This window comes from Hippopotamus amphibius, chromosome 4 (assembly GCF_030028045.1).
Source record: "Hippopotamus amphibius kiboko isolate mHipAmp2 chromosome 4, mHipAmp2.hap2, whole genome shotgun sequence".
Classification (NCBI taxonomy): domain Eukaryota; kingdom Metazoa; phylum Chordata; class Mammalia; order Artiodactyla; family Hippopotamidae; genus Hippopotamus; species Hippopotamus amphibius.
The window spans coordinates 69,998,124-70,015,132 of NC_080189.1; the positions used below are offsets into that span (position 1 = coordinate 69,998,124).

General features: G+C 36.2%; 1 protein-coding gene across 3 annotated transcripts in view; it reads right to left on the reverse strand.

The window, feature by feature from the left end:
• Positions 1 to 17,009, reverse strand: part of ANKMY2 (ankyrin repeat and MYND domain containing 2) — a 36,272-nt gene that overhangs the window by 14,513 nt on the left and 4,750 nt on the right. For 2 of the 3 annotated variants that reach the window (XM_057730476.1, XM_057730475.1), the window contains exons 2-5: positions 14,467 to 14,531; positions 9,519 to 9,657; positions 7,379 to 7,477; positions 1,950 to 2,110 (exon numbers count right to left, since the gene is read on the reverse strand). In XM_057730476.1, coding sequence (XP_057586459.1) covers positions 1,950 to 2,110; positions 7,379 to 7,477; positions 9,519 to 9,657; positions 14,467 to 14,531 — 464 coding nt within the window. Of the gene's footprint in view, positions 1 to 1,949; positions 2,111 to 7,378; positions 7,478 to 9,518; positions 9,658 to 14,466; positions 14,532 to 16,161; positions 16,197 to 17,009 lie in introns of those variants that run through there. The other variant, XM_057730477.1, reaches the window with a different exon arrangement.

A 17,009-nucleotide genomic window follows, 5' to 3' on the forward strand; every position in this document is an offset into this window, starting at 1 on the left:
GTTCAATTTGTCTGTATAAATATACCCTTAATTGAATTTACTCAAAATATGTGCCCTTAAAGATAATTGGAGGTACACTAAGTCTTAGGATACTTAACCCTGAGAGACTAGGTTCTGTGCAAACATCAAAAATTACTCCATAGACTCAATAATCACAGTAATTGAGATGACTGCAGTCTCAAATGGTGGAAACAGATATAAGACACAGTTAATCAGAAACACACGGAAACTTCTTCAAATCAATCAAACCCAGATTATTCTGTAAAGCTCAGGCTAGAAGGGGAATGACAAGGGCCTTGTAAAACCAGACACGTTCTCTCCACTGAGAAATACTGTATCTCTGGAAAAAATCCTGTCTTCCCACCCCAGCCTGCTCCACTCCTAACAGAAGGAGCGCCACGGAGAGGGAGTCACTGTTTATAAGACTTCTCTCTTTCCTGCGCGTGCTTGGAGGGAAAGAAGGACTGAAACAGAAGAGGCTAAATCTTTTTTAAAGGTTAAATTCTAGGACCTAGAAAATGTCCACTAGAAACACAAACACTTGATTCATGGCTTAATTTCTTTTTTTGCCTGATTAGGATCACAAGTGTTGCCTCTAGAGGTTTTATCAGAATGTTAAGTAAAACATTTGAGTTTTGAAAAATAAAAACAGAATGGATACCACTTGTCTGTTGTATGGGAAAGGATCTACTAGTCTGTCATCTCTCTAGATGGTCCAAAAAATTAATTTGAGTGAAGGGCCACATGAAAAGTGTTTTTTTGATTTGCCTGTTCCTTGAGCTTCAAAGACTGTATGCAAAAGGATGTAGCAATAAAGTAATAAGATTATATACAATTTGGAACTTATATCTTTAAATGAGTGTTAGTTTTCAGAAGAATTACTTTATGAGAGCTGTCCACTTACTTAATGACGATCAGGATATTCCAGATTCTTTTGTAACAAACTAAGGAAATCTATTTCACTAGTTTATAATAACATTTTGTATTAAGAAAAACTTTAATTTTTGACTCAACATACTGTCTTGCTCACCAATCAGCTCTAAATTACTATCAAATCTATACACTATGAATGAAGACATATGGTAGACACTGAAGTTTGAAAAAGGACAGCATCATTGTAGCACACATGGAGTTTTCTGTGATGACAATGAAAAAATTATACTCATTTGGATCAATTTTAGAAAAACAATCATTTTATAAACAAACAAAAAGGTCATATACAAAATATGCAGAAAATAGCTGTGGGAATAGTTCAGAATAGTCCTTGAAGTTTCCCAGTTAAGCCATTTGAACTTCTGGGCTGGTCTACAAAGTCTGAAAATCTGTGTGATTTGACTATTTACTGGAAGAACTGTGTGACTTAAATGCATCAAATATCTACTTGCATGGAAAAAATGTGTTCATGACTGTATTTCAGAACACTTCTTGGAAGGATAATCATTGTAGTAGATGGTGTTGGTCCCCCACCCAGATCCTCATTACCAGGCCCGGGTACCAGGTCCCTGCTGCTGGATTGTTGGCTGCTGTGGGCTCAGAGCTGCCTCCTTCCTCAGGGAACTTCCTTCATCCAAAGAGAGCCATCTCACTTGGCTGTCCTTTCCCTCTGGGGACAGACCTCAGCCAGTGACAGACTGACATCTGAAAGCCTAGCTCCCTTGCCTCTCTGGAGCCATTCATGGTCCAGGGTCCAGACCTCACTGTGAGATGAGGCAGAAGCTCGGCCTCAGCTGAACCGCTCTCTCTGTCTAGCGTTTCCTCTTGCTCTCCTCTGTGTCCCTCACTCTCTTCTGGGTTTCAGATGAGAGCACTTCTTCACTGTATCAACTGAACAAGAGGGCTTTACATCAACAAAAAGCAACCCAAGACAATTATGATCCTATGTACTAAGAGCAGTTTAAATTCTGAAGCAATACTTAAATAGAAAGCAAATACAAAAAATGCTACAGCACCTTGACAGGATGAAGATTTGTTGTGGTGATAATTTTGTGCAGCGGGCCCGCCAACTTTGGGGGCAGTTTCGGCTCTTTATCCAGCCCCTGGGGTTTAGTGTAATAATCCAGTTTCTCCCGAGGAAAGAAATTGTTGATTATGGTCACACAGTCATGTTGACCTTTTAATAGAACAATAAGAAATGTATTATTTTATCATTCAAAATAAGACATTTTCCATTGTTTTTATTATGTTGCTCTGTTTTCTGAAGGAAACATGTATCAACATCTTTAATTTTTAGGAAAGGAGAACAGAGGAGGAGGAGCTTTTGGGGAACATCTATAAAGCATGCTCTGTGAAGTGAAGAAATAATCTCCTTTTAAATAGGAACTTTTTAACACATATAAATTTCTGATAGCCTTTCGATAATATCACTGGACTGGGTAACAAATGACAAAACTAATGGGAGACCTGATTATTTCATCCAGATCAATGGGAATGAATCACATGGGACTAAATGAACTGGTAAATATGACTTATAACTTTATGACTTTGGGGAATATACTGGCTTTAATCCTTATTTTTCAGCAAAAACCTTTTCTCTTATACCATAGTATACCTACAACAAGTTGATAAAGTATGCCTTTGTAAGCAAACAAACAAAAGAAAAGAATAAAGAAATAATCTCCTTTTAAAGACACAGAATCCACAATACATAAGCAGATTATGTGGATAACAACAACAAAAAGCAGTGTTCAACTTAAAACTGTCCCTAAATATTTAAGAAAAGTTGCTTGCAATTTAAGTGTCTTTTCTTCCACCCCTACACAAATGATGTTCATTCTTCCCTAATCACATCTGGCTTTTTTTATACAGAATTAGATTTATTCTGCATAAAGTTTCTTTATCATTATAATTACTATTCATATTGTTAAGCTAAGCTTTCCTCCCGTTGAATTTGAGAAAAGCTTGGCCTCTTTGTGAAATGAATTAGAGAAAAAGCTTTTACTCCTGTAAGCTTGGAATCCATATTATGGCTCCTTACAGATCCTTGTGCCACTTCGCAAGCCATTTCCAGAGGTAAAAACTGTTCTATAAAAGCAAAACCTTCCCTGGAGAAGCTGGTGGCCTGACTGTGTGTTCCTGCTGCCTCTCCCTCCCTGGCTCCCTCTCCACTACTCCTCTGGAGCAAGAAAGTGGCCACCCTGGGCAAGCAGGCCATGCCTGCAGGGCACAGTTGCAGGTGCAGGCTCTTCGGGATCTCTGGAGGATGGACTTCTTTCTCCTCTCTGCCTGATGAGGGCCGAGAGACTGGTGGTGGAGAGTCCTGGGGAGCAGACCCAGACACCGGGGCTCCCGGAGAGGGGTCCACCCTGCGTGGCTCACGTGGCCTCTGCCCACTTGTGCGCGATCCAGGGAGCATGTGCTCGATCCTGCCAACAACAGGTGACCAGCAGGACTGCACTGTGGGCCGGGTGGACCCTTGAGGCTGGCCATGACCACAACCACCCAAGAAGAACACTTAAGTTAAGCAGATCAATTAGAGTATGTAAAGAGACTTTCATGGACCACAGAAAGATTCCGTTTTTAAAGGTTAATAGACAAACTGAAAGAGGTAATTTTGGTTACTACTGAGGACTAAAATAGTAATGTAAAAGATGAAGTGATGAAATATCTCAAAACAGAGAAAAACTAGAATATAGAAATCATTATGGAAGAGATGAGAGAGCTGAAAAACAGATCCAGGGGAAAAAAAGAGAAATGGATGGAGAATTAATAATTAAACAAATGATAAAAGAACAACATCCATGATTTAAGGGGAAATTATAGTAGTGATCACAGTATCATTTTTGGTCTTTGATGCTGTTCTTAAGTGCTGAAACACCAGTTTCTTTTTTTTTTCTTTCTTTTTTTTTAAAACCAGAAATCTCCATTATATTTATCTTGAGGAGAAGTCAAACAGTAACAGGAAATATTAAAAATATGAAGTGCTCTGTTCAGAAAATGATCATCTCTATCGACACAATCTTTAAGAAGAGAGAAAAATGACAATTAAGCAAATATACTGCAAGTAAACACACATACATTCTCATCAGTCCCCCAATTAGTGTATTCAGAAAAAGCCTTGTGAGCAGTTGGAAATATCCGTATGTAAAAATACTGGCCACGTAACAACAACATTGTCACAGGACTAGGGGTTTCTTAAAATTACACCTTCGTGAGAAGAAAAAAAATATTACTTTACTTATTTTCCAAGATTAATCTTTCTCATTTTAGGTAGTGCTTCAGTTATTTTGATATTTTATTTTAAATAATCTGCCAATAATTTATGCTAGTGTGATATACATATATAAAGTTTATCTTTATAAATTTTTACTTAATTTATATTTAAACTTTTATAATTAAAACCATTAAATATTTAGTTTTATACGTTTTTAAATTTATGAGTTGTCAATACATGCAAATAAAATAGTACTATTGATAATAGAAAATAAGTGCTGGGGGTGGGGGCTGGGGGGGGAGCAGTACGTCACTTTGTTCCATTATTACCATCACTGCACTTGAACCCTCTAGGCTGAATGCGCTCACTGAGTCAGCCCTGGGCAGGAGTCATGAGAACATAAACACTACCAGACACATCCGAGTACAATTTTTTACTTTCAAGGATAAATTGAAATTGAAACACAGTTCCAGAATAAGAAACGAAAAGTTGATGAAGAAAAATAAATCACATTCTCACTTGCAAAACCAGGATTTAGAAAACTGTGGCCTAACTTCTACACATGAAGTTATGATGGAGAGAACAGAGCAGGGATACAAGAATCACGACACTAGCCAAGATATGACTCGCACTGCAGAGAAAAAGTCAGTTTTGGTTACGATGGGTTTCAAACAATACACAACCTACATACCATCTGAGAAGGTCCTGTAACCAAAACCTAAATGCGAACAGAGATCTCAAGATGGAGCAAGGAGGAAAGAGAGGAGAGAGTGGAGAACAACAGCCCCTGGCAGCAGAGATAGTTAATCCCAATGAGTGGAGACAGTGTGACGGAGAAATTATACTGTAGACGGTGAGGACTGCTGAAGGAGAAGGAACATACCATGAATGACACTCTAATGACATACTGGCACTAACAATTCTAGACTCTCAGCCAAGTCCACAGCTAGTGGTAGTGGTGGAGGAGGAGAGGGAAGTCCTGTTGCCTGACAAGGCAAACACAGAGAATGTGGAGAAAGATATGAGTTACAAGCGTTTCATCTTGTTGGGGTTGCTAAAGGGGCAAATACAATACCTTGAGGATGGGGCACAGGGTATAGTTCTGTCCTTATTTCTAGATAGTAACTGAGAGATATGCAGCACTGCGAACACACTACTATGGAGAGTACACACTGGTAGAATAGAAAAGCATTCTTCAAGTTAATAAAAGGAGAAAGAAAATATACTCTAACAAGACCAGGCCAGTCACATTGAGGAAACACATGTACACATGTGCAAACAGCTACCTAACTGAGAATGGGAGGGACGCCCATGGTTTACTGGTAAGTGAAGGAAACAAGGTGCAAGGAGTATATTTGTATGATCATATTTTTTAAAGATGAAAAAAAATTTTGCACATGTGAATACATATGTATACGTATTGATCTGCTTGAGGGGAATATAAGTGGGAGAATGAGTTTTTAATAAGACTAACTTGAAAGGGTGCAATGTAATTTTCTGCCTATAAAATTAGCCTAAATAGATTAAAATGGAATGAAAACACTACCCTCACTTTAGAATGGAACTGTGGACAACTGTACTTTAGATTTTATTAACATAGTGGTATTAAGGAAAAAGAGAAAAAGAAAAGCACTGTATTAATAGTTGAAAGCACAGGCTCCTCCATCTCCAGCCCTGTGATCTGGGGAAAGTTATTTAACCTCTATCTGAGCTCTGTTTTATTATATTGTGGACATAACGAAAACTTGTAGAGTTAAATAGAATTTTGGATTTATCTAATTCCTTGGCTTCTTTGTACATATCAGAAAGCTGAGGACATGAAGATGAAGGGATTCGCCTATGATCTTGAAACTAATTAGGAGCAGACGTGAACTGAAATACGAGTCTCCTGATTCCTAGTTTAGTGCTCTTTTCTCATTACAGCCTCAAAATTAGCTGAGAGGTGAGATGGTAGCAACCAGGGAGCCCTTAACTGTGGGAGATAAATATTTCTCTGAAGTTTGCACAGGCCATACCTTTCTCAAATCCTCCTAAAACTGAGTTAAAATAAAACAAGAATATTTGTTCTCATAGAGCTGTCATAAAGTGACTCAGTGACTATTTGACTTAATCAACAGTATCTACTATTAGTAGTTTTAAGTAATATAATCATAAAATTTAACACCGTATACAGTTACTGTCCCCCATATCTGACTAATTCCCACTATATCTTAGCTTAAATGTAATTTCCCTCTTGAAATTCCCATGGAATGGGGGAGAAGATCCCTCTATTTGATGTATTTCTGTGGAACCCTTAAGTTACCCATTGGAATATATTTTCACACAGTCATTGCTTTTATTAGCCTCTTAGTGCCATGAATGCATTAACACCCTCTGTCTTGTTCACCAAAGCATCTAGAGTGATGCTTGGTCTACAGGTTGTGCATGTTAAGCATCTGTCTAATGAATCATTAGGCCTCACAAAGCTACTTAGTACATTCCCAATAAGTGAGCTGTTTCTATTGTTGCTTTCCTATTGATGGATTCTCCTACCTGCCAACTCAGTGGGGCCAAAATACAAAATGCCCAATTTTCATTCCCACTCTCTTCTAATCCCCCTATACTATGTCAAGTAACAGGATTAACACACGAAGAAATATTGGGCACACACAATAAACGTTTGTGGTTGAGGAGGATAATAATGAAACAGCTGTATATGGTCTTAATGCTCCTTCCTAATCAATGTTATAATTATCATAAACAGCACTTACTGAGAGCCACATGTAAAGCTGTTTAGGTCTATTATCTCATTTAATCCTTTCAATAACCCCCCCCCCCCCGCCCCCCGTAACCATTTTGCCACGAGGAAACTGAAGATCAGGATCATTAAGTAACTTGCTATTCGGTGGTACAGCCGGAATTTCAACCCAGGATCACTGACTCCACAGTTCCTATTCTTAAACATTAGGTTAAACCACTTTCTTAGAGAAGTAAAATATTCTCATTCAAGCATCTGACTGTGACAAAAAGGCCTCACCACACTCTGTATCTCAGAGTGGAAATTCAAAATAGCTTGTTCATGTTCTCCAAAATGTCATTAGGTGTTTCATTAAGTTAGACAAAACTGTAAACATTTGCTTTTTAAAAACTAAACATGACAGTATTTACACTCTGAGAAGCAAAGTGGTATTTTTTTCCATGGGGGAAATTTTCAGCATAACCTAATGTAAAACTGCCATAAGAACTCACCCACAAACGCTGCCATCTGAGCTGCTGTTCTTCCCACAGAGTTAACAACATCTGTCTCAGCACCAGCTTCCAACATTACCCATGTGATGTCTTTATTACCTAGAGTTAAAAAGAAACATATTTGCTAAAATTAAGGAATGCCAAATTCAAATACTCCCTTTTAAATAACCTGCACCCTTTTTTTCCCTGCTTAGTTTTAGGCTTCTATCTTGTGGACATTTTCATTTTTTCCAAAATATAAATCATAACTATTGTAAAAAGTAAAATGCTTCAGAACCCACATAGAAACCAACCTTATTTTCTAGAAATCATATCACGCAATACAAAAATGGTATGTAATTGGGTATCACTTTTTTTGGTAACAAAAGTATGTTTTTCCTATGATAATGCATAGTATTAAAAAAAAAGAATAATGCTTAGTATATAAAGTCAAAACCAAAAAAAATGAAAAACAAAGACAGAAAAAATAAAATGAATAAAAGTTCCCCCTTACTGTCTACTAACTCATCCCATCCTTCATACCTACAGGCCTGAGATAACTACTGACAGTTGAGGATCTAGCTTTCACTAAAGGAATCATTACAGATAATTTGCTCTTATAAACTATACTCAGTGAACAGCATTTTCCATTACTTTTTGTAAGACTAACTATGATTTCCTTAGGAACAGTTCCTGGAAAACACTGTAGGATCAAAGGTTATGTATATTTTAAATGTGTTTTACCAGGCTGTCTTCCAGCAAGGTTGGGCTGACGTGCACTCCCAAAAAGTGCACAAAAGTTTCTACGCCAAGGCTGCCCATCATCACTCCTCCTTAACCTTCGCCAAGATGTTAAGTGAAAAATTATCATTTGCTGTTCTAGTTTGCAGTTCTTTGATTATTGGTGACAGTGTTTTATTATACAAGTTTATTAGCCACTTGTATTTCTTTTGTTCTCTGTTCAATTTTCTAATGTTCTACTCTAGTATTTGCTGTTTTCTAACTGATTTATAAGAACTCAATATATAATGATATGACCCTTTAGGATATGTAATAACTATTTTCCTTAGTTTTTATTTATATTTTAACGCTATGTATGGTATTTTCTATATATGGCAATGTTAAGATTTTATGTAATCAAATTAAGCAATGTTGCCCTTTTTGCAGTCTATATTTTATATTATGCTTCAAAGTGCTTTCCTTTTCCAGGAATATAAAAATACAATTACTGCTTTTAAAGCATGATTATATTATGTTACATGTTTATTTTCTTAAAAAACTGTAACAAGTACAGATAATTCCACTCAATTTTAGATATTTCCCAATTGTCTTTATTCAGCAAATTATAAGAAACATGAATTGGAGTAGGTTTCTAAGTGGGTCATCATATTTAGTACGTAAATGTCAGTGAAGCAAACAGCCCTATCATAGCAGCTATTCTCGCAAGAGAACAACAAAGAAGCTTTCATATTACTTCAAAATATAAAACTATAGAACAGCAAAGGAGCTAACTTTTAAGAATAACAGATCTAGGGACTTCCCTGGTGGCACAGTGGTTAAGAATCCACCTGCCAATGCAGGGGACGTGGGTTCGATCCCTGGCCTGGGAAGATCCCACATGCCTTGAAGCAACTAAGCCCATGTGCCACAACTACTGAGCCTGCAGTCTAGAGCCCACGAGCCACAACTACTGAGCCCACATGTCACAACTACTGAAGCCCACGCACCTAGAGCCCGTGTTCTACAACAAGAGAAGCCACCACAACAAGAAGCCCATGCACCACAACCAAGAGTAGCCCCCGCTTGCCACAACTGGAGAGAGCCTGCGTTCAGCAACGAAGACCCAATGCAGCCAATAAATAAGTAAATTTATTAAACGAAAAACAAAAACAAGATCTAGCTCCATGTTTCTAAACAAGATATATTGTCAATACAAAGAATCAAGTGGTTTAAATAACTAAAGAAACATCACTAAATTAACTATATAACATATTCATGCACTGTAGCTTTTGAAAACCAATTCCCACCATGTCTTTCCATAAGACACGGTCTTAAAATTGCTATAACAAAAATGTACTTAATTTAAAAATATACATATACTTATAACAGATTTGTATAGGTAATTATTATTAACATATTAGAGTAAATGCTAAAACTTCACCAGAAAGTGCAGCAAACATGAGGGCTGTGTATCCATGTTCATGTTGATGACAATTTACGTCAGCTCCATGTCGTAAAAGCAATTTGCACATATCAAGTTTTCCTTTATATGCAGCATGCATTAGGGGAGTCATTCCATTCTTTAACAGGAAGGAAAAAAAGTATTAATTGTAGTTATTTACCTTTCCCCCTACCTATGAACAATTCCTGCAATTAAATTAAAACAGAAGATAAAAATGAATTAACAAAGTCATCTTTATAATCTGCATTTTTATACTCACTTCCCCACTCGGATCTTCCATAAACTGCTGAGGAAAAACGATGGTTTTATTACCTGAGGTTTTCTACAGATTAGCAAAGAGATTCAGAGAAGAACTGCTGAACCTCACGTGACTAGTAAAATGGCCAGGGCAAGGACCAAAACTAAAATTTATCAGGGCTCTCATCTCTACTACAGATACTTAACTCCTGGGGAAACAAATGATAAGCAGATATAAATGCCTTAAGAAAAGGACAAAGTATGGAGAAACCTTAAAACAAACAGAATGCTTATCAAGGGGAACGTTGAATATGGTATATCCATAGCATGGAATATTATGATGTTACTAATTGGATACATTTGTATCTATTGAATTAAAGAAATTTCCATTAATTACCGCCAGTAAGAAAAACAAGATGTGGAAAATGTGTATTAGAGTACTCTCATTTGTAAAACAATGATCCCCAAAATCACATTTCTATTTTGATCACTTATATGATTTGGAGGAATGATTGGTAGTATTTACACCAGGCTACACTGTTTAGTTTCCATAAGTTTTGCCCATATCCAATGAAACACCCAACCTTATATGTTGAATACTTAACACTAGAGTGGATAAATAAATGAGCTGTTCCCTGTAAGTAAATTTTCTCAGAACCCAGGAGAGACTCTCTGGGTGCTAGAATTTCAAAGCTGTTTTGTATGAAAACCTCTCTAAAACATATAATCTGTTTTTCAGCAAATCTTAGACTATTAACATAATTTGAATTGTTCTTGATGATTCTAGACTATTATTATGAGCAAAGTCATCAATATTATCAGAAGGTTGTCGCTATGAGAATTATAGGGAGGTTATACAAGAGGCAATTTAGTAGGAGCAGTCATTTTCTTGAGAGCAGTAATGGGAAAATGACAAGGAAATTAAAACTTCAGTAGTTTTAAAACCTTTAGATATGATGACCCTAAAAGTAATTAATGTTTTTCTCCCATAATTCTTAAATCAAAGAATTCATCAATATTAGTCTACTAAGTTACAACTCTATATCAAATACAACATTCATTCACTCAGAAAATATTTACTAAGTGCCTAAGATATGTCAGACACACATCAATGCACTGTGGGTAGCAATGAAGAAGTTCCATGCCTCTACAGTCTAAGTCCCTGGCACTTAAATTTTAGTAGGGGTGACAAGGCAGACGGTGAGAATAAGTGCTATAGGGCAACAACATCGTGGAAGGGGGAGAGAGAATGCCAGAAGGTAAAAAGAGATTATTATTTTTAAAAGGACAGTCAAAAATGTCTCTCTGAGTAGGTGGCATTTGAACATAGCCCTGGAGGGAACAAAGGATGTGTAAATAACTAGAGGAAGAATGCTCCAGTAAAGAGAATGCAAATATAAAACTCTTTGGGGGAGAGGAGCATTGGGTTCAAGGAACACCAAGGAGGCCAAATCGGTGTGCAGCTCATTCACAGACTCTCCGGGAACCTCCCTGTCTTGATCCTGGTGCTCCTACTAAAGTTTAAACATTAAGTATAGGAGTGTTTCTAATGTTTTACATTAAGTAGGATGCCAATGCTTATGGACGGTTTCTGCAAACTTATTCAAGTTACAGAAGAGCCATTCTATCTTAACCTGTTGAAAGAGTTTTTACCCTCGGCAGTTAAATTTTATCAAATGCATTATAACATCTAGTGAGATGATCATATTTCTCTTTTATTCTATAATATAGTGAATTACATTGAAAGATTTTCTAAACTGAACCATCCTATCATTCTTGGAGAAACCTTACTTGGTTAAGTCTTATTATTCTTTTGATACATTGCTGTATCAAGTTGCTAATATTTTATACAGTGTTTTTGCACCTGTATTCACAAAGTGAATTGAGCTCACAGTTTGCTTGGGCTTCTTCCTATTCTAGCATCAACATAATGCTAACTTTATTAAATGAGTTGGGCATCTTCCCATCTTTTTATGAACTAATGGTACAATCTGTATAAAATGAGAATTAAATGGTCCTTGAATGGTTTGTAAAGCTTACTCAGGTTTGCAGCTTTAGAAGGTAGTTGTCACTTAAATACATTTACGCTGATCTTCCTTAATTATCCCAGTTTTTCTATTTCTCTATGAGATAAATATGTTCATTTTTATTTTTCTAAAAAATCACTACTTTCATATGGGTTTTCAAATGATTGACTTTAAAAAGTTATGACAATTTCTCTTATAATTGCAGTTATGTTCTCACCTCCTTGGTGTTTAAACATATTATTTTCTTGTTTATACTTTCCAAATTGTGTCTATTTTTTTTGGTCTTAAATCGATAACATTTGTTTTATCTTTTCTTTTTTAACAGCTTCATTGTGACATAATTCACTCATTTAATGTTATAATTAAATAGTTTTCAGTATTTTCAGAGTTGTGCAACCACCACCACAATCAATTTTAGAATATTTTTGTCAAAACCAAAAGAAACACCATACCCATTAGCAGTCATTCTCATTTCCCCCTCCTCCATCCCATTACCCAGCCATAGGCGACCACTAATCTACTTTCTGTGTCTATGAACTTGCCCATTTCGCACATCTCCTATACATGGAATCATACAATATTCACTCTTATTTGACTGGCTTCCTTCACTTCACATAATGTTTTTTAGATTTACCCACGTTGTAGCATGCACCAGGACTTCATTCCTTTTTGTGACTGAATAATATTCCATTACATGGATATACTACACTGTGTTTATCCACTTAGCAGTTAATGGGTGCTTGGATTGTTTCCACCTTTGGCTGTTATGAATATGAATAATGCTGCTATAAGCATTCATGTTCAAGTTTTTGTTTTGCCACATGTTTTATTTTTCTTAGTTATGTATCTGGGATTGCTGCGTCGTATGGTAACTCTATGTTTAATCATTCGAGGAATTGTCAACCCATTTTAAAGAGCACCTGCACCATTTTACATTCCCACCAGCAAAGCATGAGGGTTCCAGTTTTTCCACATCCTCACTAATACCTGTTATTATCCATCTTTTTTATTATCGCCATCCTAGTGGGTGTAGAGTGGCCTCTCATGGTTTTGATTTGCATTTCCCTGGCAGCTAATTTTGAGTCTTTTTTTCATGTGCATGTTGGTTATTCACATGTCTTCTCTGGAGCAATGTCTATTCAGATCCTTTGCCCATTTTTTTTAATAGGGGTATCTGTCATTTTTATTACTGAGTTGTAAGAGTTCTTAATACGTTCTAGTTACAAGTCCCTTACCAGATATGATTTGTAAAACCATTCTGTGGGTTTCCTTTTTACTTTATGGATTGTGTGCTTTGAAGCATAAAGGTTTGAATTTCTATTTTTATTTTTTTTGTTGCTTGTGTTTGATGGCTTTTTAAAATTTTTATCTCTATTTTATTTTCCTTAATTCATTTATTATATTTTCTGAGTATACTTTACTCTTTTCATCTAATTTCATGAGTTGAAAACTCAGAACACCACAAAGATTTAAAGTACAGTAATAAATGCTACAAAATTTCCTCTGAATATGGCCTTGGCTACATGACACAGCTTTTGATAAATAGTAGCTTTTGATAAATGTTTTGTTTTCATTTGTTAATAGTAGACAATTTCTACTTCTTATTCTTTTACCCAAGAACTATTCAGAATTTTAAAAAGCATTGAGGTTGTATGTTTTATTATCTGGAACATATTTTTGTTTATTTTCAGTGTTACATTGCATTTGGTGAACTTGTTTAAAATTAGCTAAAATTTTCCTTTACAAAGTAGTATAATACATAGACCAATTTTCAACAGTGTTCATTGTAAAATGGAGATGTACTGTTTCTGTCTTATATACAGTACACAGACTGTTAGGTTATCCAAATTTTCCATTTCTTGAAGACTTTTTTCTACTTATCTGTCATTTTCTAAAAGATGCTATTGTGATCTTACAAATTTCTCCTTTGAATTCTACCTTTTCTTTACCAACCTCAAAGCTTATAAGCTTATTAGCGAAGGCTAAAGGCTGGTATGTTCTTGGTAGATTCTAAACTTAACCTATAAAAAAGTCTTCATCCTTTTTTTTTTTGCTTTAAACTTTATTTTGTCTGATATTAATTTTGTTACCCATGTGCGGCTAAAGTGTTAACAAAACACCTCCTTTCCTGCATGAGAATTTGAAATTCAGTTAACTTTCTAGTATTAGAACTGTCCTGTATAATAGAATATCTACTAGCCACATGTGCTAATGGCTGCCATACTGGACAGCTAGGAAGAGAAACTACCATCATCTCAGAAAGTTATTCTGGATTGCAAAAGTTGAGTTTAGGTTCAGTTAACCCTCCCTAGAAGTAGAATTGCTGGATCAAAGGAAGGCACATTTAAAAATGAGAAATATTCTAAAATTTTCTCCAGAATGTGATGCCAATTTACATCTAATCCAGTAGCATACAAAAGTCTAGTTTCCCATACTTCACAAGAAATGACGTGGTATCGGTTTAATGGTCATTCATTTGATTCCCAGTAAAATTAAACATGGTTTTACATGCTTATTTGTCTTTTGCAATCTGTCGGCTGACATTTGCTTTAGAGCTTAGTATAACTTGAGCACAAACGCTAGAAAACAACTCTTATTATTAGATTTTATGTTATCCATTCTCATAGGAAGTAAAACACTTTATTAAAGGTTTTAAATTTTACCTCATCCAAGCAGTTGACACGAACATTCTTGCTGGCTAACAATGTTCCAGCTTCTTGGACAGTACCTTAAAAAAAAAAAGAAAGAAACAAAGTGCAAAGGTTACTTATTTTTAGAATAGAAAAAAATCTAATATCAAGGAAACAAACTTTAAACGGTTATCTGTAAAACTAAGATGAGTCAGGTTAGGTTAAGAAATAAAGCATCAAGCACATACTATTTATTCCACAAAGTAATTATCCCAGAGAACAGATTCACAGAGACTAAAATAGGTCCATCTTGCTTTTACTTCCACTGGCCTTAGAGTATATTAAATTGGCCACATTTTCCTTTTGGCAGTAATACAACAATCATAAAGCGTAAGACTTTTAATACTGAAACAAATCTTAAAGGGCATCTAATCCAACCCACTATCTAAAGCTTAAATTGCAGTCAATGTAGTAACTGTTCAAAATACAGTCACCACTATATTTATATACCTTGTCACCACTAGGTCCTGTGAATTGATGGCATGTTTCTAATAGAATTCTTGGTTTGGAAATGCTGAGGTAAACATATCTTTAAAGATTGGTGCTATATAAAAGTGCCATATGGTCAGTATTCAGAATCTCATAATGAAAGTCATCTGATGTAAACTTGGAGGTCAGTCTCTGTAAATTTGTAAATAAGCTGTAATTGGGCCACAACCGTCAGGTTTTCCAGCTTTCTGTAAAGTGTACTCACAGAAGCAAGTAGTTGCAGGAGAGAATGTTGCTATTATCACCATTAATGTGAAATGACGATATGTGGGACCCAACCACATATTCTGCCAAAAGATTTCTGGTGTGACAGGGAACAGGACAATGAAATTGCGTGTTCTCAGAGAGAAAGGATGAGATAAGCCTCTCCTCCAAAAGGACATAAAAGAATAGAAGCATTCTCAACTAGGAGTTATTTCTTCTCTTTAAATTTATAGTTCAAGAATGTGCTAAACTTTGCAATTCTTCCAGAGCTAAAAGTGGAATGCAGAATCGAACTTCACCTGCTTCTTTCTACCCAACCTGCTTCTTAGACACATGGTCTGAGTGCTCCTCACCAACAGAGGGGAGACCCAGAAATGTCTCCTAAATTGATAGAGAAATAGCTCAGCTGGGGAAATGTCAAGTGAGTAATCTACAAGGCCCCAAATTATGATAGCAGCTATTTTATCAATAGTTCATTTGTCTGATTCTGCACGCCATCTGAGGGCAGCTGGTATCACTGGCTGAATGGCTACAGAAGGAGAGGGGAAAGCCTTCCAGCATGCAAACAAGTTCTACAGGGAAGCTTATCCTTACCTGTGACTTCTCAGCAGAGACTTTCAACATCTTTGGAAGGAGTTAAAACATAACAAACTCCTGCACCCCAATTTCACTAGAGGAAGATGTTTCAGCTGAACTCCATTATCCACTGAAGAATAACTGAAATTATTTTCCATCTAACCAAGGGATGTTTATGCAGTAAAGGGAGAATACTACAGGGATTGCGACCATGCCAAAGCCTGCTATATGTTAGGGGAGGACAGGGATTACAATCACAAACACTTGACTCAGATTAGAAAACAGGCGGATAATTCTACAAAACATCTCGCTCCATGGGGCTAACAATGTACGTTAATTCTGTGCAGTCACGAGGCAATTAAAAAAAAAAAAAAAAAGATGAGTCGTTCACTCACATACCATGGAATACCAGTTAGTCTTTTGAAATGCAGGGACCAGGATGGGAAAATTTTTCTGAAACGATTTGCACGTCTAGAGAATGAAAACAAATTTTGGAAAACAGATGAGCAAAAACCCCCAAGAGGAAAAACCTGTGATGATTTCTAATTTGGAGTTCCTAATTTAATGACGTTAGCAGGAAACTACAGAAGGTCTAGAATAGCATGGAAATAGGAAACATACAGTTTATGCAGAAGGATTTTTATTTTTTGTCATTCCTTACTGTGCATAGTAGACTCTCAAACAATATCTTGCAATTAAGTTTAAAAGATTAATTGCTTTACTCGGGAAAGAAATATGTTAAATCTGATTTAAGAAACTCTTAAGATGAGGGGATGTGCTACTATAAGGGGGATAGGAAATGAGCCAACATTTATCTTCACTGGAGACAAAAATGAACAGACTGATAACTGACAAAAGTAATATTTAATAATTTGTTTCCCTTGTGAGAATTTCTCCAAGTTGCTCCAGAGAAGAAAACACAACCCACCTGCTCCATTAGGGTGGGAAAGATAACTCATTTGGATGGACCAGCATTTTAGCTGAGAAGAGATGATGACAAGACTGATATTCTCACTGTTACCACCCTCTCTTGTACCACACCAAAGCCGTTTCAGGACCACTGTGAAACTGAACAAGTTCCTATAAAACAGTCAGTTTTCTCATCTAGGAAGCAGAAATAACAACATCCACCCCATAGGGTTCCTAGGACTAAGGGCTTATCTTGGTGTGGGGCAGAGTACAACCTCAGTGTATATTAGATGCTTTTGTTATTTATATCTAGAGCAGCATAATATAATTCATTCTGA